The following is a 23,625-nucleotide window of genomic DNA, read 5'->3' as shown; positions in this document are numbered from 1 at the left end:
TTACCATTTTTGACATTTATTAATTCCAAGACAAGTTGCATAAGCCGAACTGTCCTGGTTTACTAAGAACTGCAAGTGCAAATATTCCAATGAAAATTGGTTATTAAACATTTAACAATTTAGCTGTTGTTGAAGGTTTCATTAAAAAAATATACCAGATAGGTAAAACAAGATATTGTATCAGTTATGCTTGTATTTTAAGGTTGCAGATTTAACTGAACAGCTAGCTTCTAAAACAGATGCTGATGATGCTATTATGGTTGCCGTTGACAACAAGATTGAGGAATGGAAGGTAACCAGATTTATTCTTTACTTTTCTTCCAGCAAAAGTATCCTTTAAAAATCTTTAATTCAAAGGAAATAATTTACCAAATTTGTATTTGACCATAACTAAAAGGGCTGTTTTTATACCATATAATTTTTCCTTTTTGTTGCAAAAATTTGCTCCTACATACTTGCATGTTTTTTTCTCAGCATTTTAGGTCTAAAGTCCAATATCTTTCAGTTAATTAGATAAAGTCACTGCTCTGCTACCCAGATTAAGCAGAAAATTCTTGCAACATGATTTTTAAAAATATGTAAAATTTCAACTTTTTCAATTTCTTAATTCCTTTGTTTTTTTTGTATAATTGGCACATACCTGTATTTTTTATAGATAATCCTTCAAGACAAGGATCAGACCATCATAGATCAGCAGGAAGAAGTGTTTCGTCTCCGTGAGCAGCTGATAGCAGCTAACATGGACAGTGACAAGGCGTCAGTGGCCGCACTCTCGAAGGTCATCAAGGAGAAAGATCGGCAGATAGAGGAGTTGACGGAACAGATGAAAGTTTACGCTGATGATCTGGACAATAATGCAGCAGTCATTGAAGACCTTCGTTCAGAATTACACAGAAGTAATGAACTTTTCCTCTCATTTCTATATTGAGATATTTGTATGGTATTGTTTAGGCTCAAATCAGGCATTTTATAATTATTTTTTTCAATATATTCCGAGTCATTGTAAAGTAACACTGATCTGAAGTAAATGAATAAGGTTAAACTAATAATAATTTGTCTCCAAGTATTTAGAACACAATTTTACAAACTGACCAAATAAACATCAAAGTTTTAGCTTGAATTTTCTTGTTATTTTATATATTTTCAATTCATCAATTTAAGAATAAACAATAATTGTTGACTTTTGAAAGAGTGTTTTATTAACAAATTCATTATTTGATTGTATCTTTAAAGCTACCGGTATGTATTTGATTTGACAACCAGTTAAACATGTTTTAGAAGAAATGGAATCATTTACATACAGTACAAACTGTGCACAGCAACACTCTATTTGGAGAGAAATATTTTGGTTGTTGCTAAAAGGCTGTTTTCTCTAGAGAGGTTAACTTCATTGTGAATTCCTGTATCAGGAAGAGTTGATGCAGTTGTTGTAAAGAGGTGATTGCTGTACAGAGGGTCACTCTGTGTACAGGTTGTGCTGTATGTAGTATTTTGTATTTAGGATATTTTTTCTCTGCTGCTGTGATATATGAATAAGGGAGAGATAATTAATTAATGTTTTGTCATTTTTTTCAACAGCTGGACAAGGTCCGGGTGAAAGACAACAAATCATTATCCGGGAATTGAAAGAAAAACTGAAAGCTGAACAAGACAGAAATAAAGATGCTGACAGAGATATTAAGCTGGTATGTTCTCATTATATTAATTAGAGGATAGACAAACTTTATTTTGGTCCAATCAGGCAAGGTTACATGGTCCAATATAAACAGGTTTAAGTTAATATAACCTGGGCTATTAGGCAAGGTTAAATGGTCCCGTATAAACAGGTTTAAAATAATATAACTTGGGATATTAGGCAAGGTTAAATGGTCTGGTATAAACAGGTTTAAGTTTATATAACTTGGTCTATTAGGCAAGGTTAAATGGTCTGGTATAAACAGGTTTAAGTTATATAACCTGGGCTATTAGGCAAGGTTAAATGGTCCAGTATAAACAGGTTTAAGTTATATAACCTGGGCTATTAGGCAAGGTTAAATGGTCTGGTATAAACAGGTTTAAGTTATATAACCTGGGCTATTAGGCAAGGTTAAATGGTCCGGTATAAACAGGTTTAAGTTTATATAACCTGAGCAATTAGGAAAGGTTATAAGGTCCAATATAAACAGGATTAAGTTTATTTAACCTGAGCTATTATGCAAGGTTATATGGCCTGGTATAAGTTGTTTCAAGTTTATATAAAATTAGCTATTAAAGGTTATATGGCTAAATATAAGCTGTTTGAAGCTTACATACCTAAAGCAGCTAGGTTATAGTGTGTATACATAAACATATAACCTGTATTCAAGTTTGTATTATAGTTTTATTGCTTTCAGTAAGGTTTAACTCATAAATTTTCAACTGTTGATTATATAAATAATATATTCAACACATTTATCCAATGAAAATTATTGCTACCAACATTCATTAATTTGTAAATTGAAAATCATATGACATTTGTAAATTGTATGGCAATTGTATTGTATGACTTTTTATTTACAACATTTGTGTTGTACAACATTTGTATTGTTTGACATTTTATTGTACAGAATATGTGAACGACATTTGTATTGTACAACATATGTGTTATATGACATATGTATTGTATGACATTGGTATTGTATGACATTCGCAGTGTATAATATTTGTATTAAATGGTATCTGTATTGTATGACATTTGTATTGTATGTCATTAGTATGGCATGACATTTCTATTGTACAACATTTATATAAGACATTTGTAGTGTATGACATTTGTATTGTATGACATTTCTATTGTACAACATTTGTATAAGACATGTATTGTAAGACATTTGTATTATACGACATTGGTATAGTATGACATTTGTATTATATGACATTTGTATTGTAGGACAATTGTATAGTATGACATTTGTATTGTCTTACATTTGCATTATATGACATTTTGTATTGTATGATGTTTTGTATTGTATGATGTTTTGTATTGTATGACATTTGTATTGTTGTTTCCCAGGCTGAACAAGATGCCAGTGAGAAGGATAAGGACCTAAATGAGGCCCTGGAGAGGATGAGACAATATGAAGCTGTAAGTCTTTATTCTGTAAAAAAAACTACAAAGAAAAGAAGTTTATAGGACCCATTTTCATTATCATTAAAAGTCTGAAAAATTATTACCTTGATTTCAAAGTGGTAAATACTATTTTTTGTTATGCTTTGTTCAATTGTAAAGTAGTTATGTTGACAAAACTTTCTGTAGTAGTGTTATTTACATTTTTGTAAAGTTTTATAATAAAATCTGTCCATAACTTATGAAGTAAATGTGAAGAGAATGAAGAGCATTTTATATGTTAAATGCATGGATCAAGACTTATACTTACTTTGATATTACATTAACTTGTATTTAATTTCATGCCATCATAGATGATTTTTGCCTTTTCATTCTTAAAGATTATTCATGAAAAAATACAGGAAATCTTATTCATACATAGATCATCAACTTCATCTTCAGATGATTAACATTGAATGATTATAAAATTTCATTTTAACACTGATTAAATAGGTAATAAATCACAAAGTTAAGAAATACTGTTTTCTGTATTTAGGGAGAATATGGTCTAGCAGAGGCTGTAGCTGAAATCAAAGATGTGAAGAAACAGATCAAAGTTAGAGACAGGTATGGTAATGTTTAATGAATGCAAATGTTACATTATAGTAGACATATTTTTATATTGAAGTTATACGTTTAACTTTGAATTTGTTTCCAGTATTAAAATGGAATGTATTTTACTGTAAACACTTAACATTTTATCATGTTCAGGAATGTCATTAAGAGGTGACTTGAGGCCAGAATGACTTTCTCAATGCATTTTGGGCTATTTCAAACAAAAATACTTTAATGAAAAACATCAGTTCACTAGCTAAATGCAGATTTTTAAAAAAAAAAAAAAAAAGTATTTTTATAGAAATTATATTTTGACAAATTTTGCTTAAATCAATGCCAAAAAAACTACATAGCTCCTGACAAAAATACTGTATTCTACTGAATAATTAAAAGTGTGGTTTTATTAAATGGTATTACTACTGTTTACTATTGAAAAATATGACTTTATAGTCTACAATTTCATATTGTTGAACACTGCATTAAAAAAAGGTACTGAAAAGAAGAAATTACTGGCAAAAACGATGCTAAATGCACAAATGCTAAAAAGTAACCATTATAATCTGATATTTTTAAAGGCAAATTGAGGAGCTGACCCAGCATATAAACAAGACAGAGTTAACAATCAACGACCTCTGTGACGAGAATGAAGACCTCCGCGGCAGACTCGGGCTTGACCCTCGTAAACCTCTGGATCTCACAAAATACAGGTCGGATAAAAAAGTCAGGATGGAGGAGGAGAAGGCCATGAACTATATACTACAGAAAGAGGTTAGCAATATTTTAGCCACGTCACAGCAAAACCAACATAGTGCGTTTGCGACCTGCATTAATCCAGACCAGCCTGAGCATCCGCGCAGTCTGATCAGAATCCATGCTGTTCGCTATCAGTTTCTCTACTTGTAATAGAGTTGGTAAGCGAACAGCATGGATCCTGATCAGACTGTGCAGATGGGCAGGCTGGTCTGGATCCATGCTGGTCGCAAACGCATTATGTTGGTTTTGTCGTGAAGCGGCTCAAATGTCTTACAGGCACATTAAGCCTCAGAAATGGATATATTTTTGCTCTTTTTTTGCTCCTTAGAAAGGGTAGATATGGGTTTTATAATGTTTAAATAATGGATTTAGAGCATGTAAGTTGCTTACTACCTGAAGAAAGTAGCACTGAATGTGAAATGATTTGCCTTAAAGGTAGAGAAATGTAAACAAAGTGATATTTGTACTTCCATATGAAATACTAAATCATTATATAGAATGTGCTAATTGCCAAATAGTAACAGATCATGTATTTGGCTCATAAGGCACTTTTTGGAAACTAAAATATGATACCAATAATGAAAAGTTCTTGAGAAAATAAAACAAAAGGATTTCTGGGTTTAATATTATATAATACAGGATCTGATTGTACATATGTCATTGTATTTGTTATCATCATATGCTAGATAGTTAGCATGACTGGTCATTTGAACAGTTTCTTATATTAAGTAAAAGGTCTATTCTACTTGGCTAAACTATATTGTTACAGGTCAACTTAGTAGACCTTAAATTAAGCTATGGTCATTATGAGCTTAATAATATTATATTATCTTGAAAGTACCGACAGGTTTCTTTAACCTTGGTGGTTATATTGATTGCCTTTGTTACTAGTTTAGAGTCAGGTCTGCCTGCTCACCCATGCAATTTGTTTTACTCCATAATAAACTACGAAATTTCTTCTGAAAGACATTTTTGGGGGAAGATTTTTCACAATTGAAATAGTTATTCTGGGAAAAAGGAGTAAGCAGATGATTCTGAAATTTTGCACATAAGTTATTAGTCCTGAATTTTATTAAATGGTACTGGAGTCTGGAAAAAAGTTTTATAATCTAGTAATATCATGAGTCCTCAGAGGAGTCCCATTAATGTAAAGGTTATAACATCATGTTTAAAATGTTTTCCATTTTTTTAGGTTGAGAAATTAGAGGATGAAAGAATTGAGCTGAAACAGAAAATTAGAAAGATGGCACAACACCTGGGACAGAGGTAATGATTTCTTAGTCATGTCCCCTTTCATGATTAGTGTGCATGTTGACTTACAAGAATCCACACTGATAGCTTACTAAAATTTTCTTATAAAAATTCCTCACAGTAACAAATGAGCCGCGTCACGACAAAACCAACATAATGGGTTTGCGACCAGTAAGTCTGCGCAGTCTGATCAGGATCCATGCTGTTCGCTTACCAACCCTATAACAAGTAGAGAAACTGATAGCGAACAGCATGGATCCTGATCAGACTGCGCGGATTGGCAGGCTGGTCTGGATCCATGCTGGTCGCAAACCCATTATGTTGGTTTTGTCATGACACGGCTCAAATGATGGTTTCAATTGAAAGCAAGAAAAATCCAAAAGCAAATTCAGCAGGATAAAGGTTGATCAATTATGTGTGACATATACGTGGTTTTATACTTACATCACACCAGTGCGTCCTCTGATGATGCAAATAATTGTTAATTTATGTAGCAATCTCAAAATTGTTTATAATAATGATATATTATGTTAAAGACTTTCGTATGGTCAAAACTAATAGAATCATGTAATAAATACAGTTGTCTCTCAATAAGTCAAAATCGCTTTACTCAAAATTCCGCCTTAGTCGAATAATTTCTAAAGTCCCGTCAAATTTTCTTCTTAATCTTTGTATTTTAACTCCGCTTAGGTCAAATTTTGACTTGCCGAGACTCCTGTTTAGTCGAAAAGAAAAATTTGGTCCCTCAATTAAAGTCCAACATATTTACATCTCAATAAGTCGAAGTGTGAAAACAACCGTCTGATCAAAGGTTGGCAACATCAAGGTGAGATGTTGTCACTCATGATTTACACGTTTCATAGTAATTTTTAATTGCCGGTCATCATGTATTATTAACACGTCGTAAAAGTGGCTTTAATCCGTTTCAGGACCTAATTGGTTTTAACAGTTAGATAACTAAATTAAAATTTAATTACATTTCTTAAAGAAAGTTGACTCATGCCAGTCTGACGGGTGTTAGTCAAATAACAGCCTAGGTATTGATGTGTGTTATCAACGTAAAGGACATTTGTTTAATTAATTATCTGTCATATTTGTACTTCTGGTTCAGGATAGTTACTAATTTCATTTTCGTCCGATGATGAATTAAATCAAATGTAATTGTGTGTTTCTGTTTCACTATTAATATACATGTATTAAATTTTGAATGATATATTTTGTTCATTAATAATTTGCAGTTGTAAGTGATTTACCGTCATTTCAATGGTAAAATATTGCAGCATTGCCACTAACAACAATAACAAACCTACTCCTTTGCACATTCAATCAGGCACATGTATATACATGTAATGGTGGTAGTTCCACATTACTCGAATTCTGTTTCTCTCGAAGTTAAATGCCCAGTCCCTTGGATTTCGAGTTACCGAGAGTCAACTGTACAGTAAACTTACTTGATTGATGTTCGCCATGTGTTCCTGCTAACTGTCCCATTTATTTAATTAAGATAATTGTGTCCGAATTGAGAGTAAATCTATTTTTGTTAACGTAAATCATTATCTAATATTGCTATTACTGTCCCCATATTTCAGAGCTGTAGCTCTAGGTCTCACAGCTGATGATATGATAGCTGTGCAGGATTTCACGGAGACACTGAAGGAGAAGAGGAAACCCGAGTCTGTGGCTACCATTATAAAACGAGAAGTTGCTATGGAGGAGAACAAGATGAGGGTAAGTTGTATAAGTCATGATATTATTTATAGCTCATTGATGAACACCAATGTCAAGGTTATGCACAGACAGATTATTTCTGTATGTCCAGTGGTATAAATATTTATAAACAGTGATCTTACACAACAAACAAAGGAGTATTAATTACTATAAATTTGTTGAAACAAAATTTCTAAAATGGTTGATAGTTGATACTTATATAGAATATAAGACTGAATGCTCCTCCCATTGGTCATAAGTGTTGGCATAGCAGTTCAGTTGTCTGCCTCCATGGAAAATGGGTTTGAGTCACTTTGGGATGGATCCCAGACATGTTTTTCGTTTATACTGCACAAGAACTTGATTATTTCCACGAAGCAGACTCAAAGGTGATGTGTCGAAGTTAAAAGCTAAAACCATGTTAAAAACTTAACATTGCTGAAATATTTAGCCTCTTAGTTCTCTACCAGTTGTTTAAGCTTATATTACAACAGATTTTCAATAATATTTGCAGAAGAATGAGTATGACCAAGATTTACGCGAGAATTTCCGAGAAATGGATCGTCTGTATAGTGATAACGCTCAGCTGAAGGCTCGCTCGGAACAACTTGAGGACGAGAACAAGAACCTCGAGGCTGGCCTCAAAGAGGTGATGGAGGCAGTGAAAAAGTATGGTATGAGGGCAACTGAAGATGGGGATGGGGAGGAGATGGAGAAAGGGCAGAGAGAAATACAAGAAATGCAATTTCCATCCATAGAGAGAATGTTGGCTGTAAGTAAACCATTCTCTTAAGTTTCCCAGAACATACTTAATAATTTTCTTTTGTCTATGTGAATGCATGCCCTTTTTGTTAAGATAACTTGAACTTTTTTCATGATATGAATCATGAATTCTCATTTTTATCATAAATGCATATTTATAAACTTAATAAAATAAAAAAGTTATCCAACATATGAAATAGTTTATTGGCATTTGTTCTCTGGTTTATGAATTATAACATTTTATGAGAGACACATCAAGCTCTTCCATTATTGTATAGAATGAATAAAGATATGCATGGTAAAATGATTTATCATTACAGGCTATTGAAGCCAAGTCTGTCATAGGCAGACATGACACTTCTTTGTTCTTGAAAGCTCAGATGGACAACTTACAGGGCAGGAATGACGAGTTACGTATGGTACTCAGAGAAACCAGGCACGAGTCTAACAAATATAATCTGGAACTAGAAAAAGCCATGGAAAAGGTTTGTTTTGACATTGTTTTGAGTGCTAGAAGTGAAAATAACAGACCAATACCAGCAGCATAGAACCAGATCATTTTTCACTTTACATACAGTCTGACTGGGCTCTACATTGTTGATATTGACATCTCCTTAAAAGATTTATGATTATAGGTTTAAATGAAATACAAGAAATGTAAAAATCAGACTTTTTATGTTGTATCAGTTGGAAAACATACTTTTGTAGAAAAGTTTATATGACCCTAGGTGCATCGATATTCAAAACTTCTCTTGATATTCACTTGAAAATAACTTGTAACTTTGTTAATTATTTTGGATAAAATCTCCCTTTTTGTGAATTCCTACATTATCCAGACTCTTGTTTTACTATTAAGCACACAGAAAAGTTTTGTCCTCTCTTGTACTTGCAGCTCTTGTTCAATGTTTTTTTAATGTTGTACCATTGCTTTGTTACATATTACTGATTTTGTATGTTATATATGTATTATAGATAAAACAGATGGAGGAAGAATTAAAGACTGTGAAGGGCCCTGGTGGTGTGAGTGCCGGGTTCTTTAAACCTATGAACCTACCAGAAAACATGGCAACAACCAGTGCTGAAGTGATTGCAGGTCTTAATGAACACCTTGTCACTGTTTTACAGGTACAGATTTTTCATAACTTCAATTTATGTCTCAAGTCATTGAACTTTGTGTTCAAGGCAATAATACCATGAATGTGTGATCTGTATCAAGCTAAGTCAGCCTGCGTACATTGAATAGATAGGGGTTGTGCAGTGAATAAGTGGCTATATATCCAGGGGTTCACATGGAATAGAAAGGGGTTGCACTGTGAGTTAATGGTAACTCTCTTTGACTATACATTTGTATATCCAAAGATATTAAGTTTGATGATTGATCCCCATTTACTTCAACTGAATTTACTTAAAATACTGAGGTTGTGTGTTAATTGTATAGGTGAACTAGTGATCACTTGCCGCATGGGTTCAAACCATGTCCTGTGCAGCAAGAAACTACACTCTTTGCTCAGTACTGGTTTGTTCTAGAAAATGATTGGAAAGAGTGTCTATAAGCTTATAGCTTCCTACCCAATGGAACTAAAATAAATTTTGTATAAACCAAAAGAAACAGTTGTTCAGTTATTTTTTCATGAAATTGATAAATTTAATATTTCTGTTGGCTCCAAAATAAATAACTATTAGTCTTCCGGAGTTAGATACCCAAATTTACTTCTGCTGTCATCTTTAATTAAATATCCATCACAGGTACATAAGGTATAAGAATTTCATAAAGAAAATTAGCATTTTTAAATCTGAATACTAGTGTAGATAATGACTTTCCAATCTTATTTGTATACAGTCAGACCAATTTGAACATTCATGGAATCTGTCTGGACCCTATATTGTAGGCTTTTCACTGTTATTATTTAATACTGAAACTCCTTCAGATGTTAATGAAATGTTCCAAATTCACAGCAGGGTATTTCCATTACACAAGTTTATGGGTGTTATGATTTATATTTTATAGGAGTTACATGTGAAAGAGGAGTTGTTGAACAAGACAGAGGGTAAACTAGAGGACTACAAGAGGAAGTTTGCCGTAGTAAGACATCAACAAGGTCTTCTATACCATGATTATCTTAAAGATAAAAAGGTAATAAATTTTAAATTTTCTTCCTGCTTTTATGTGGTTGTTATTGCCATATATGTTTGTTTGTAATAGATCATACAGTATCTACATGTATGTGGATAATTTGGAAATAGTTCGCTTGTTGCCCGCCCAGTTGTTGAATAACTGAATGGTACCGCAACTTTTTAGTTTGATGGTTTTGTTTCATTACACAGTTTGAGTCTACTACAAGAAATATACTTGTTTTACATAATTATGTTAATTGACCTGTAATAGAAATAGAAATGTCTTCGCAGTCATTGTCTGCACCTGGTTACATTGTTATTTATTGGCTGTCTTTTAATATACATGTAAAGTGCGTGCAATGCTCCTGGAATCAAGTAAATAATGTTGAAATCACTTGACTAAGTCATGTGTTAAAAAAAAAAGAAGACATGTGTGTCGTTTGTTGCAAGCGATGATATTTATATAATAGTTATATAATATTTTATAGGTCTGGGAAGAAGAAGTGAAGAAATTGAAGGATGAACTGAAGAATGTAGAAGGTCACAGAGAAGAAGACAAAGTTCAAATTCTCGAGTTTGAAGTAAGTTTCATTTTTGCTGCAATTTTATGCAAGCTATGAAATTCGATACAAAATAAAATGATCATGATGCCAAATTTATACTTTACAAATTTTGTGCACATATGTCAGCTCAGTTGTCAAAATGTTATTTTACAAATGATTGTTGGGAACATCAAATATTCTCTTGAGATGTAAACTATATAGGTAAAATGTTATTCAGGTTTATTCTTCTTAATCACCTTCGAAATATCAACAATGGACCCAATAAAATAACATTTTCTAAAATTGCAGACTTTAGGGTTAAACTTAGTGTTTTTATTTCAGCGATTGGTTGATACCCTGAACCAGGATGATAGTGAGATTAAACGTAGATTATCAGATATGACACGACGTATCACCGTGTATCGGGTAAACGAAAAAGCTCTCACCAGGAGGTACCAAACTATGGAAGAGATGGACGGTCAGCAGAGAAAGGTAACTTATATACTTCATGACTTATATACTTCATAATTTATATACTTCATGACTTGTATACTTCATGATTTATATACTTCATAATTTATATACTTCATGACTTGTATACTTCAACTTCATGACTTGTATACTTCATGATTTATATTAGGGCTGGGAACGAATGAGGAATTCGATGTTCGAATATTCGTTTTCCATATTCGAATATATTCGAATATTCGTTTTTACAACTTTTGTTCCAATATTTCTCTTTCACGTATACGTATCCGAAATTGATTGTGTCGAATACTATAATAGTTTAATATGCTTGGAATAATCGACGATTAAAAAAAACCTTTATTACTATGTTAAAGTGTTTTATTTTATTTATTGTAAATCAATAAATATGTTTACTTTTGGAATAATTTTATAATTTGATTGTCCTTTGTTCAATTAATTCGACTACTGATCATTTGTCCTTGGGAGGTTACTCACCTGACTTGACTGACAATAACATGAATCATCGTAGCCTCTTTAGCCCCAATAACAGATAATTATATCGCAACTTAACTTGTATTAAATATTTTGCTTTTATTTATAATTATATACTTTAAGATAAGGTTTAAAATATTCTTCAGATGAATTTAGCTATAACGCAGTAAATATCACACGGAGTCTAATTTCTACGGAGTTAATATTTTCAGACCGAATATAGACACTTCCTATGCTTTTATTTTTATTTCTGATTTTAATCAGTATATTTAAGTTGTTTAACGATAGTCTCCTATATAGATTGCCCATGCTTTTTATTGCTGTATTTTATGTTTTGTACATTGTAAATATGCATGGATGAGACGTAAATAAATAAACAAATACAGTCGACTCTCGTTATCTCGAAGTCATTGGGACCGTCCAAAAGTATCGAGATAACGAAATGTCGAGATAAACATATTGGGGTTAGAACAAGGCGAAAGTGATTTTTACAAAAGACATGTGCATACCTTATGTCAAATAAACTATAATATCCCCATGTCTTGTTTTCATAGGCCTAGTCAATATTTAACAAAGTAACATTAGCGGATGTTTACCAGCGGAAATACGGGTGTCTGTGATAAAAACACATAGTGAGGTTTACTCAGTAATGCACCAATATAGTGAATCGGATATCGGATATGGATTGATACAGATTATTTATCGGATATTTCTCGAGATTGTTCCACCGCTGATTGATTTGATGGTGATGTTGTGAAACAATATTGCAACGATAGCGTTTCTATACTTTCACTATATCATTTACATTTAAAGTCATAATGAATTGATACAGTGTTCGAATATTTAAAAAGAATGTATAATTCACTCATTCAATTTGGACATAAGTCAATCAACACGCTAAATAGATTAACTTTTATAAAACAGCTAAACTTGTGACAAACATAATTGTCATTATGACACGCGCTATCAATTGAGCAATTATCGTCTAGATTGTGTTTTTCACACGTCTGAAGGGAACAGACGAAGTCGAGATAAACAAAGGATAATAGTGTGAAAATAACTGTTGGGGCTGAAATGTTACATCGAGATACTGAAAATATCGAAATAGAAATATCGAGATAAACAAATATTTCCAATAAAGATAAAGAAGGAAGAAAATCGGGACTTTCAAAATTTCATCGAGATAACGAAATATCGAGAAAAGCGATGTCGAGATAACGATAGTTGACTGTAATCTAAACTAAACTGCTTTCATAACGCACCGATTAATACGTGCCGATTTATTCTTCTTCACATGTAATTTAAGACAATTATTGATTGATCGGAAATTTTATAGCACATAAAACCATAAAGTAATATATTTAAAATCGGAAAAATTAGATTATGAACTGTTAAACAGGTAAATTGCAAACTGTGAAACGGGTGCTCTTTTGATCAACTATACCCCAAAGTTTTCACAGTTAGTTGGCGATACTCGTTGACACACAGCATACACACATATTATTAACACCTGTTCAAGTAAATGCCAAGGGATTAATTTACCATCTAAATTGAAATTTGAAAGTAATGAAAAAAAAACATTTTTTTTTCAAATATTCGTATTCGTTTTTCAATGTTCGAATATTCGGTAGTGTTTCAAATATTCGAATATAATTCCCGGCCCTAATTTATATACATCATGATTTATATACTTCATGATTTATATACTTCATGATTAATATACTTTATAATTTATATACTTCATGATTAATATACTTCTTGACTTATATACTTCATGATTTATGTACTTCATGATTTATATACTTTTGACATACATACTTCATGATTTACATACTTCATATACTTCATGATTTATATACTTCATGATTTATTTACTTCTTGACTTATATACTTCATGATTTATATACTTCATGATTTATATACTTCTTGACTTACATACTTCATGATTTACATACTTCATATACTTCATGATTTATATACTTCATGATTTATATACTTCTTGACCTATATACTTCATGATTTATATACTTCATGATTTATATACTTCATAATTAATATACTTTATAATTTATATACTTCATGATTTATATACTTCTTGACTTACATACTTAATGATTTATGTGTTTTATATACTTCATGACTTATATACTTCATGATTTATATACTTCATGGCTTATATTCTTTATGATTTATATACTTCATGATTACCCATTGCTTCACTGAATCTGAATAGGTACAGTACTTTGTAGCCTAGAATGTTGTAATTTTTTATGTAAGGAAATTTTTTTATGCTTCATGATTAGGTCCTGAAGTCTGTAAAATAAGAATTTTGTAATTCTTTATGTAAGGAAAACACTTCACCTGTTTTTATTGATATAGAAAATTTACATTTAGATTTTTTTTGTATATACTTGTTTGAATTATGTGTAAGATTAGATGTATTTCATTGTGTTTGATGTAAATGTGTTACATATTAAAATTTTATTTAAATATAAGTATTGACTCCTTATTACTGGTTTTTTACTTTTATTTTAGGAGATAAGTCGTTTAAAGAATGAGATGGTTGCCATGGAGCAGGCAGTAGTTGAAAGAATGGGTTATCTACAGAGATATAAGGTTACACTTGTCATTAAGTATTTCATGAAAATTTCATCAAATATTAACAATAATTACCCCAAGCTTTTCATTACCTAAATCGGGTTTCTTTAATGCCTATTTGATGAATAGAATATTTTTTAAAACAAGATTGTTTTAAATATAAATATTTGAGTTATAATTTTATTTTCTGAATAATACCTTTAATTTTCATTTACATTATTCCCTTATAGCCTAATGTTTTTCATCCCTTTAAATATTCATTTCTTATGTAGAGCTTATCCAAGGAGTTTTAGCACTTTTTTTATTGGTTAACACATGTCAATGTGGGCCATTTGACTATTTGTAATAACATTTTTTTTACCCTCATTCCAGGATATGGCAGCATTTAAGATGGCAGGTTTGCAGAAAGCCCTAGAAGACTCGGTTCCTTCCAGTGACCTTGACCATGCTAATAAAAAATACCACGAGTTGACAGAGAAATATCGAGATTTGTTGGAAAAGGGAAATAACCTAGTACTTAAAGCTGAGATGCTTACAGGTCTTGAGGTAAAGGATTTAACTCTATTGGTTGTAAAAAAAAGACAGGCTCTGGCTTATGACATTAATAGACAGTGATTTTTTCCCCCTATATTTTATAGACAAATAAAGGCTATTTCCCTCAGCCCAAAATAAGTATATTTTTCCCTAAAAATGCTATATTTACCCCTGAAATGCCCTGTGTACGTTCTAACTCACAACAAGTTGCTGGAATTTGATCGAAGGTTTTCCCCCTTTTTTAATTAATTGCGCCTTCAGAAAACTACAGGTTGTTTTGAAAATTGAAAAAAAAAATCACTGTAGAGCACAAAGTTATGCTTGACATAATAGAATTTATTTTGTCTTAGTACAGAGTGATTTCTCTAAATCTCCAAGGAAACAAATCCTATTTTGTTCATTATATAAAAAAACATTCCAGATTACTTAATTATAATTCATGTTTTACATTTCTTGTGACCTATTTATGAATATCTTTCCAGATTTATAAAAGAATGATGAATGAATCATTTTCAGTATACCTTGAAATGTTTTACAAAGATATGATCACACTGCTTTTCATTTTTCAATTCAACAAAAATTTACTTTTTTATTATTTTTCTTTTATTTTTGTACATTTTTACTTGTTTTTGAAAAATAAAAGTGTTTTGATAAAGTGTTTTGTCCACTCCAGGTTGAAGTTAAGAGAATGACTGTGGAGAATGAAGAAATAAAGAAGACAATGACTCTAGATAAAGAGAGACTACATACACTGGAAGCTGCCTTGAATGAGCTTCACAAGAGAGGTAATTATCATAGTCCTGCAATATGAGACCATTGTATCAGTTCCATTATGTGGGCATACTTACATCAACATCTGATTGAGATGTTGTATTAAGTATTTTTTCCCTTTTTTTTAAAAAAAAATAAAAGATACTTTGAAACAAGTAATAATTTAAATTAACTGTCTGCAAAATTATTTATTTTCCGAAGTTTTGTGGGTTTTTTTCCCCCAAGGAGCTTGCTGTTTATTGTTTACAAAAACATTATGTATTCTTTTTCCTTGAATTGAATAAATTATCTTTTGTTATATTGTATGAAAGTAAGCTTGAACTTAATCAAAGTACTTAAGCTTACCAAAGCTTAAAGGTTAAACAGTGTTTTGCTTTGATTTTCCATGAAAGTCATTTCCCATATTTATTATAGGTGTGACGGATGGGACAGAGATTAAAGGGATCACTGATGCCGATGTTATAACTACGTCAAAAAAGATAACTACGTTAGAGATGAAGGAGATGAATGAACGTCAACGAGCGGAACATGCCGTCAACATGTACGAGCAACAAAAATCTATACTCCACAGTCTTGAGAATAGGAACAAAGAACTTGAAGATAAATTTGCAGAGGTCAGCAATTTTTTCTTTATTTTTTCATTTTGTATAAAAATATACCTACTTTTTTTGCGTAACTGAATTATTTGATACTTTGGGTTGTTGACTTCAAACCACTTGCTCCTCAATGCTGTGGGTTCGAATCCAGACAGGGACCCTGAATTCTTTCTAGTGAGAAATCTATCCAGCTAGCTTAATCCGTGGTTCTACTAGGGTGCCTGGTGGTGCCTGAAATAATGTACAGAAGGGCACCAGTAAAGCTGAAAAGTCACTTTATGACCTATACTGTATTAGTGCAATCCAACTAAAACAAACAACAACAACAAAACAACAACAACAAAAACACTTTACTTATGAACATAGTAATTATAGGCTGTTTTTTACTCACAAAACATACTGCAATTTCTTCAGTCTTCATCAGCAGGAAATACAACATGTATATAGATATACTGACAATTATTTTCATGATTGATTTCAGATAACAAGATCAAATCTGGACCTTCAGAAGATTGAGAGAGATTTAAGAGATGAACTGTCAAGTAAGTTTGTGCTTCAGAAGAAATTGTACAGCACTGACATCAAACATTGTATTTTAAACTCTTCCATGCTAAATATCTTAAATGCACTTGTCTGTCAAACCGTTATCATTTTAAGGGTTAAATTTTCAAACTATGACTGAATAGTGAACAGTGCAGACCATGATCAGATGGCACAGATGTACTGGCTGATCTTGGTCTTAACTGGCTGCATGGGTTTATTTATTTGCAGGCAGCTGGCTAAGAGTAATAATGTACAAATATGTCATACTTTGATTGTCATTATGTTGAGATATGAATTTGCAAGACAGTTTATGGTTAGTGATTATTTCCACGTTCTTTAAGATATACCGAGAAACAAACATACATTTAAGTTTAATGGTTGAAATTGATAATTTTGAATTGTATATTCAGGTTTTTAATCTTTCTATCGATGTCTTCTTTAATGTGAGCAAGCCAACTGGGTAGATTTCTGTGTCATTAATCTGTTCTATATACACTGCAACTAAAGAATGAAAATATACATGTACATACATGTACGAAAGGATGCTTACAATGATACACTATTTCACACTTGCAGTAAGTAATGTTGATATTTTATGTTCTATAATTCACAGATTCAGTTACATGTGCAGTTAGTGATGCTGATATTCTATGTTCTATATTTCACAGATTCAGTTACACGTGCAGTTAGTGATGCTGATATTATGTTCTATATTTCACAGATTCAGTTACACGTGCAGTTAGTGATGCTGATATTATGTTCTATATTTCACAGATTCAGTTACACGTGCAGTCAGTGATGCTGATATTTTATGTTCTTTATTTCACAGATTCAGTTACACGTGCAGTCAGTGAAGCTGATATTTTATGTTTTATATTTTACAGATTCAGTTACACGTGCAATCAGTGAAGCTGACAGAAAGAAGATTGATCAACTTGATGAACAAATATTGAACTTAAAGCATGAAAACTCTAAACTTAAGGTAAGAAAGTATACTGAAATACTCTTAAAACTTGAGATAGAAAAACTACTGTTAGGTGTTGCAAGATACAAATTGTTTTCAGTTATAGAATAACAAATGCCCGGTTAACTTAATAGAAAGAGAGTTAGATCCACATTGCTTAGATTAACAAGTTTGTATGTTTGCAAGCTTAACCCAGTAGAGAAAGAATTTGATTAGTAATGGACCTTTCCGGTTTTTCATAGCGAAACATTTAGCCACACCTTTTCCATTCATTGCTAGGTCAACTGCTCACAACAGTATCACAAACAAAACCATGTGTTCTTTTGTGCAAACCAGGTCAACCAGTGACTATGTATTATCTCAGTGTAGCAATTGGATAACAAGTTAGCCAATTTACATAAATCTGTAAACACTTGGGAAAGGTCAATTCAGGGTTGTCTGGTTAGGCATTTTATTTCATGTTTTTCAGTGTTTTACTGTAATATATCAGATGATTATATTCTGATAAACCACTAGTAAAATTTATAAAATATAATTTTCACTATAGCCGGACTATGTCTGAATGCGGATGAACAGAAAATCATATCTACATGAAATAACAGGCAAAAATAAATGCTGTCATATGTAAATTTTTCTTCTTTAGGGGTCATCATTTATCATGTTAAAAATGTAACAAAATTAGAGAAATTGAACAGAACTATATTCCAAAATTGATGATGTGACGTCATGATGTTATGACGTCATAAAGTGGAAGCGCAAAGTTATGCGGCAAAATCAGTAAAAAAATACTTAATATCACTTTAAAAGCATAAAATAAAAGGAAAATTTATTTGTTTACATATAAGATTGAAATATATTTCATTCGTGAACACCAGCTATTCTATTTTCATTCGTGGCTACTCCACTCTTGAAAATATTGCATCTGGTGTTCACTCAGTGAAATATATTTCAATCTTACATGCACATCAAACAAATATCTTTTATATGAGCCGCATCACAACAAAACCAACATAGTGGGTTTGCGACCAGCATGGATCCAGACCAGCCTGTGCATCCGCGCAGTCTGATCAGGATCCATGCTGTTCGCTATCAGGTTCTCTACTTGTAATAGAGTTGGTAAGCGAACAGCATGGATCCTGGTCTGGATCCATGCTGGTCGCAAACCCATTATGTTGGTTTTGTCATGACACGGCTCATATCTCTCCTTTACAATAGACATAGATAAAGAGTCTTATAGTTATTTTCTCTCACACTGCTGATGGAATTATTAGTCTGTCTCTTGAAGAGAAATTAATCATTACTGGTAAGTTATCAAGGAAAATTTGCTCGTAATTCAAGATATGTTTTATTATATAACAACAGGAAGTAACAGATGTTGCCAGTTCACAGGTGAAAGCTCTGGAGATGCAGCATATATCGAAAGAGAAAGAAGTGAAATCTATGCGACAACAGTTGCTTGACTTCCAAGTACAAAGTGATGAAAAAACTATCATTGGTAACTTTATTTTGTAGTATTTTCTAGTTTGGTGTTTTAAAAGGGTTCCCGTGGCATTTTACTATCTTAAAACCATTTACTTTTACTTGCTGAGAAGTTTTGATTGAGAAAAGGACCATTTCATTTCATACTTTATTTGAGGAACCTAGCTTGAAGAATGTTGATGTTGAATTAAGATGAAAATAGGAAGTAGCAACTGGCATCATTCACCTTCTTTGAAAGTTAAGAGGGCACTATTACACCATATGAGTGTCTGTTAGACTTCTATATAGATGCTTTTTCATTATTTGTTAATGATATCTTACATAAACTTTGAACCCTTCTTCTAAACTCAGTAAGATTCACTTTATTTTACCACAGGGTTTCATAACAAGGATCATAATAATATGGTGTCCAGTTTTACAAATTAATATCAAAAGTAGAGACTAACAAAACTAGCTTAAATTATACAAGTAATTGTTGATCAAATATTTCAACTTACTTGAATATCAATTGAAATATATCCATCTTAAGGAGTTTTAGCAGTCACAATACCTTGAAGGCAATGTTAAGTCAACCAAGGCTTGGCTGCACAAAATTATCTGACTATATTTCATGCTACTGACTGTTAAATTTATAACTACCTTGGTATAGTAACAGATAATTCCAAAATCAAAGCATTGCAATTCCATTATACAAATATATCTATGAAAAGGTTTTATATGAATATATGTATTTTCTCAGGTAAGCTACATCGTCATATAGTACAGTTACAAGTGAGTGAAGGAACAGCTGTAAGAAAGCTGGAAGAGTCGAGGAAGAAGGTCACCAAACTAGAGGCAATGATCCTCCGCCTTGAACAGAAACTTGATGACAAAGAAAACACGATATTCCACAAGAGGAAAGAAGCACAGAACAAAGTCCAGTACCTGAAGAGAAATCTACATGTAAGTTGATTGCTATAAATAGAAATGTAGTTTTTGATATATTTCTGCCAAAATATGAAATGTGAGATGTTCTGTTACAAAGATATTTATGGTATTCGTTTTCGGTGACATTGTTAACAGGATAATTATAATGTTTTGGAATTTTTCATATTCTATGGTCACATAGACTTTGATTTGAAATGTTTCTTTGGAGAATGCTTTAGTTTATGCCTTTGCTTTATAAATAACCAAGATACATTTATAACTGTACATTGAAATTTGAAACTTTGTTTGAAAAATAGCTTTGAGAGAATTAACTTTACTTTTGTAGATAGTCTTTGGTCATAGACAGTTATGGCATTAATATTTTTTGTTGACATTCATTTTTACTCGGACTAGTCATATTAAATCAAATCTAAATAATATTCTAGATTAATATTTTGCTATCTAAAGATGACTATGTAAACTATGTAAGTGTAATATATATTTTAGATAGTGTATGTTTTGGTATGGTATAAAGATATAAAACTGATATTATTTTCTATAACTCTGTATTGTAGGATTTGAGATTACAGTTTGCTGGTGCTATTCCGCTGTCTAAACAAGAGAAATTCTCCAAGAATCTGATGCAGCTACAGCATGATAAGGTCCATCTACAGGATGAACTTAGACAGGTATGTCAACTTGATTTTTCTCAGAACACCGGCTTCAATGACACTTTGTCTAATTGATTAGTAGAGAAAAAAAAATTCTGCAAAAAATTCTGCAAGTCAGTGACTGGTCTATCTGCTTAGCTCAATAAGGAAAGCATTTACAATCTATGGGTAACTGGTTAGATCCTCCAACAATATTTAATCATGATAATTGATTTCTGAGTTTGAGTGGAAAGGTTATTTGTCACACACCATTAATTTAGAAATCATGTTGGATTAGTCTGTCTTAAATGTTTTTGAACAAGTGTGACATATGAAAAGCCTTCCCAATATACATCATTGTATGTTACTTGTATGAAAAATTTAAAAAAAGGAATGGCAACAAGTAACTGGTTAACCGAATACTTGATCGAACGTCCGAATATCTGTAACTAAATTGATGTTCGATTACTTGGAAAAAATTTCTAATTTCTAATTTTTTTTTGCAATTTAGAAAGATTGCATGGGATTGAACAACTTTGTTGCTAATGTCATTCGGCCTCTTACGATAAATGAATATGGTTACCTTAAATTGCGCATTTATTAAAACGTTAAATATAATGTTGTCGATTTAATTTTAATTAATCTGTTTATTGGTTATTCTAAGTTACCTCCCTTGCAGTCCTATTTATAGTTACGAATTCTATGAATTTAAATAGAAAATGAAAGTAGCATGCAGATGCTGTTGATATTGTGTTATAAAACATTGAAGATCATTTGAAATCATGAGTAACCAAGTACTCGATCGGAGAAATGATCGAGTACCCAAGTATAAGTTTTGGTATTTGTTGCCATCCCTAATTAAAATCATGAAAGTAAAGAGTAGATTTTGCTAAGACAATAACAGCATTTTAACAATGCAATAATAGAAAATTAAAGTAAATCTCTGCTTCAGTTCCTGTGCAAATTAAGCTATATCTTCTCTGTTGTTTTTTGCAATATTCATTATATTTTATCACTCTTAAAGTGTTTAACAAATTTTTAGACAACTTTTTAACAACTTTGATATTAGAAAAGGCCATCAATTCACCAAAGGTTTTCCTGTTGAAAAAATGTGTTAGTTAATGTTAAAAGAGGTTCTTACAATACAAATTAATGTTTCCAGGTAAAGAAAACAAAGGAAGATATGGAGGATAAGCTGGCAGCTCTAGAATTACAACACAAGGGTTTACAGGAGCTTATTATGACACTTAAAGATGGCCGTGGTGCTGCTAAGGTCAAGGAATGGCACGGGAAAATGGACACACTGAGATTAGAGGAATTAAAGCATAGAAGACATATAACTAAACTACAACAACAGGTAACTATGACTGCCTGATTCATTGTGTTGATAGGTTGACTGTGATCTTTTTCCTCTTCCATGAATAAATGGTTTAAACATATTTATTTAAGCTCTATTGTGAAACAAGTTGTTGCAATTTATATTGATCACTTTTGAGCCTGCTTCCTGGAACCAACCAGTACTGGTGAAATATAAAAAGACACGGTTGTGACCTGATTATGGATCAAACCCATGATCCTAGGTTAAGAGGCAGACACCTTAATCACTAGGCCACCGCTCCCCAAGAATAAATAGTGTCTTTGTTTTACAGATGAGCATGTAATTTTGTACTGTATGATAATTATTAACTGACTTCCTGGTTTGGGATTCAAATATATTTCAACCTAATTGTTAATTAATCTGACTTGGAATATCTAGATGTGTGTGTTAACTCAGAATAAGTCTTGCTATAGTCTAAAGTGTAGTCTGCTTAAATTTACTATTTCTGTATTGAAATAACTCAAATTTACAATTGAAAATTCTGAATGCTGTTAAAGGAAAGGGCTTGATTATGTTTCTTTCTTGTTTTATTGAAAATTAAGATCATGATTGTTAAGCAAATATATTTTATGAAGTATATCAATTAAACCCATTTAGAATTATTTCTTGTTGCAAAAAAAGTTAATATGAAAACATTTTGAGATCTAATTTATTTTCAATCTTAATGACTGTCAACTAGTATCAGAGTGCTTACATGTACTTGTCCAGAATATAAAGCTTTTTTTACACTAATACATGTACATTGTTTTTCTACTAAATACAGTATATTGTCAGTGTTATGTATGTTTTTATTACAGATCAGTTATCTAGAAGGCGTTATCAGAACCCATGAATCAGGAATAGCAGAATTAGAGGCAGACAATGTCAAACTTACTCAGGTAAGCTATGATACAAAATTAATGATCAAATTTGAGCCGTGTCATGACAAAACCAACAAAATGCGTTTGCGACCAGCATGGATCCAGACCAGCCTGCGCATCCGCGCAGTCTGATCAGGATCCATGCTGTTCGCTATCAGTTTCTCTACTTGTTATAGGGTTTGTAAGCAAACAGCATGGATTCTGATCAGACTGCGCAGATGCGCAGGCTGGTCTGGATCCCTGCTGGTCGCAGACCCATTATGTTGGTTTTGTCATGACACGGCTCATTTATTATCATTGGAATTACATGATCAGTAGGAAAGAAAATTCTTTTATACATTTTATTGTAACATTTTATTTATAAGAAATGATGTAATGAACTTTGGTGGTAATGGTAGAATAAACTTGACTAGTATTGGTAGAATGAATGTAGCTTTGTATTGGTAGGTTTTAAGGTGAATCGGTTGATAATGGATTGTGGGTAATATCATAAATAATTATGTTGATAGATAATAAGTATCATATATGACAACAAACCAGGAAAGAATTGTATAATGAAGGTGTTGGTAAGTGTGTG

The 23,625-nt window shown here is 31.9% G+C and overlaps 1 protein-coding gene across 1 annotated transcript in view; it reads left to right on the top strand.

The window, feature by feature from the left end:
• Positions 1-202: 202 nt before the first annotated feature.
• LOC132727339 (centrosomal protein of 290 kDa-like) overlaps positions 203-23,625 on the top strand; it is a gene marked incomplete at its 5' end in the record, with an annotated part of 53,855 nt that continues 30,432 nt past the window's right edge. The window contains 25 exon segments of the mRNA XM_060712777.1: positions 203-292; positions 656-896; positions 1,579-1,685; positions 3,032-3,103; positions 3,621-3,691; positions 4,255-4,447; positions 5,625-5,698; positions 7,273-7,411; positions 7,905-8,162; positions 8,473-8,637; positions 9,125-9,277; positions 10,161-10,286; positions 10,756-10,848; positions 11,152-11,301; positions 14,305-14,385; positions 14,740-14,913; positions 15,575-15,686; positions 16,087-16,286; positions 16,750-16,810; positions 17,696-17,793; positions 19,138-19,270; positions 19,994-20,196; positions 20,736-20,849; positions 21,973-22,167; positions 22,986-23,066. Coding sequence (XP_060568760.1) covers positions 203-292; positions 656-896; positions 1,579-1,685; positions 3,032-3,103; positions 3,621-3,691; positions 4,255-4,447; positions 5,625-5,698; positions 7,273-7,411; positions 7,905-8,162; positions 8,473-8,637; positions 9,125-9,277; positions 10,161-10,286; positions 10,756-10,848; positions 11,152-11,301; positions 14,305-14,385; positions 14,740-14,913; positions 15,575-15,686; positions 16,087-16,286; positions 16,750-16,810; positions 17,696-17,793; positions 19,138-19,270; positions 19,994-20,196; positions 20,736-20,849; positions 21,973-22,167; positions 22,986-23,066 — 3,384 coding nt within the window.

This window comes from Ruditapes philippinarum, unplaced genomic scaffold, assembly GCF_026571515.1.
Source record: "Ruditapes philippinarum isolate M1 unplaced genomic scaffold, ASM2657151v2 ctg4147_1_1_1_1, whole genome shotgun sequence".
Classification (NCBI taxonomy): domain Eukaryota; kingdom Metazoa; phylum Mollusca; class Bivalvia; order Venerida; family Veneridae; genus Ruditapes; species Ruditapes philippinarum.
Note: the sequence above shows the minus strand (reverse complement) of the source record. Positions and strands in the feature narration are given on the sequence as shown.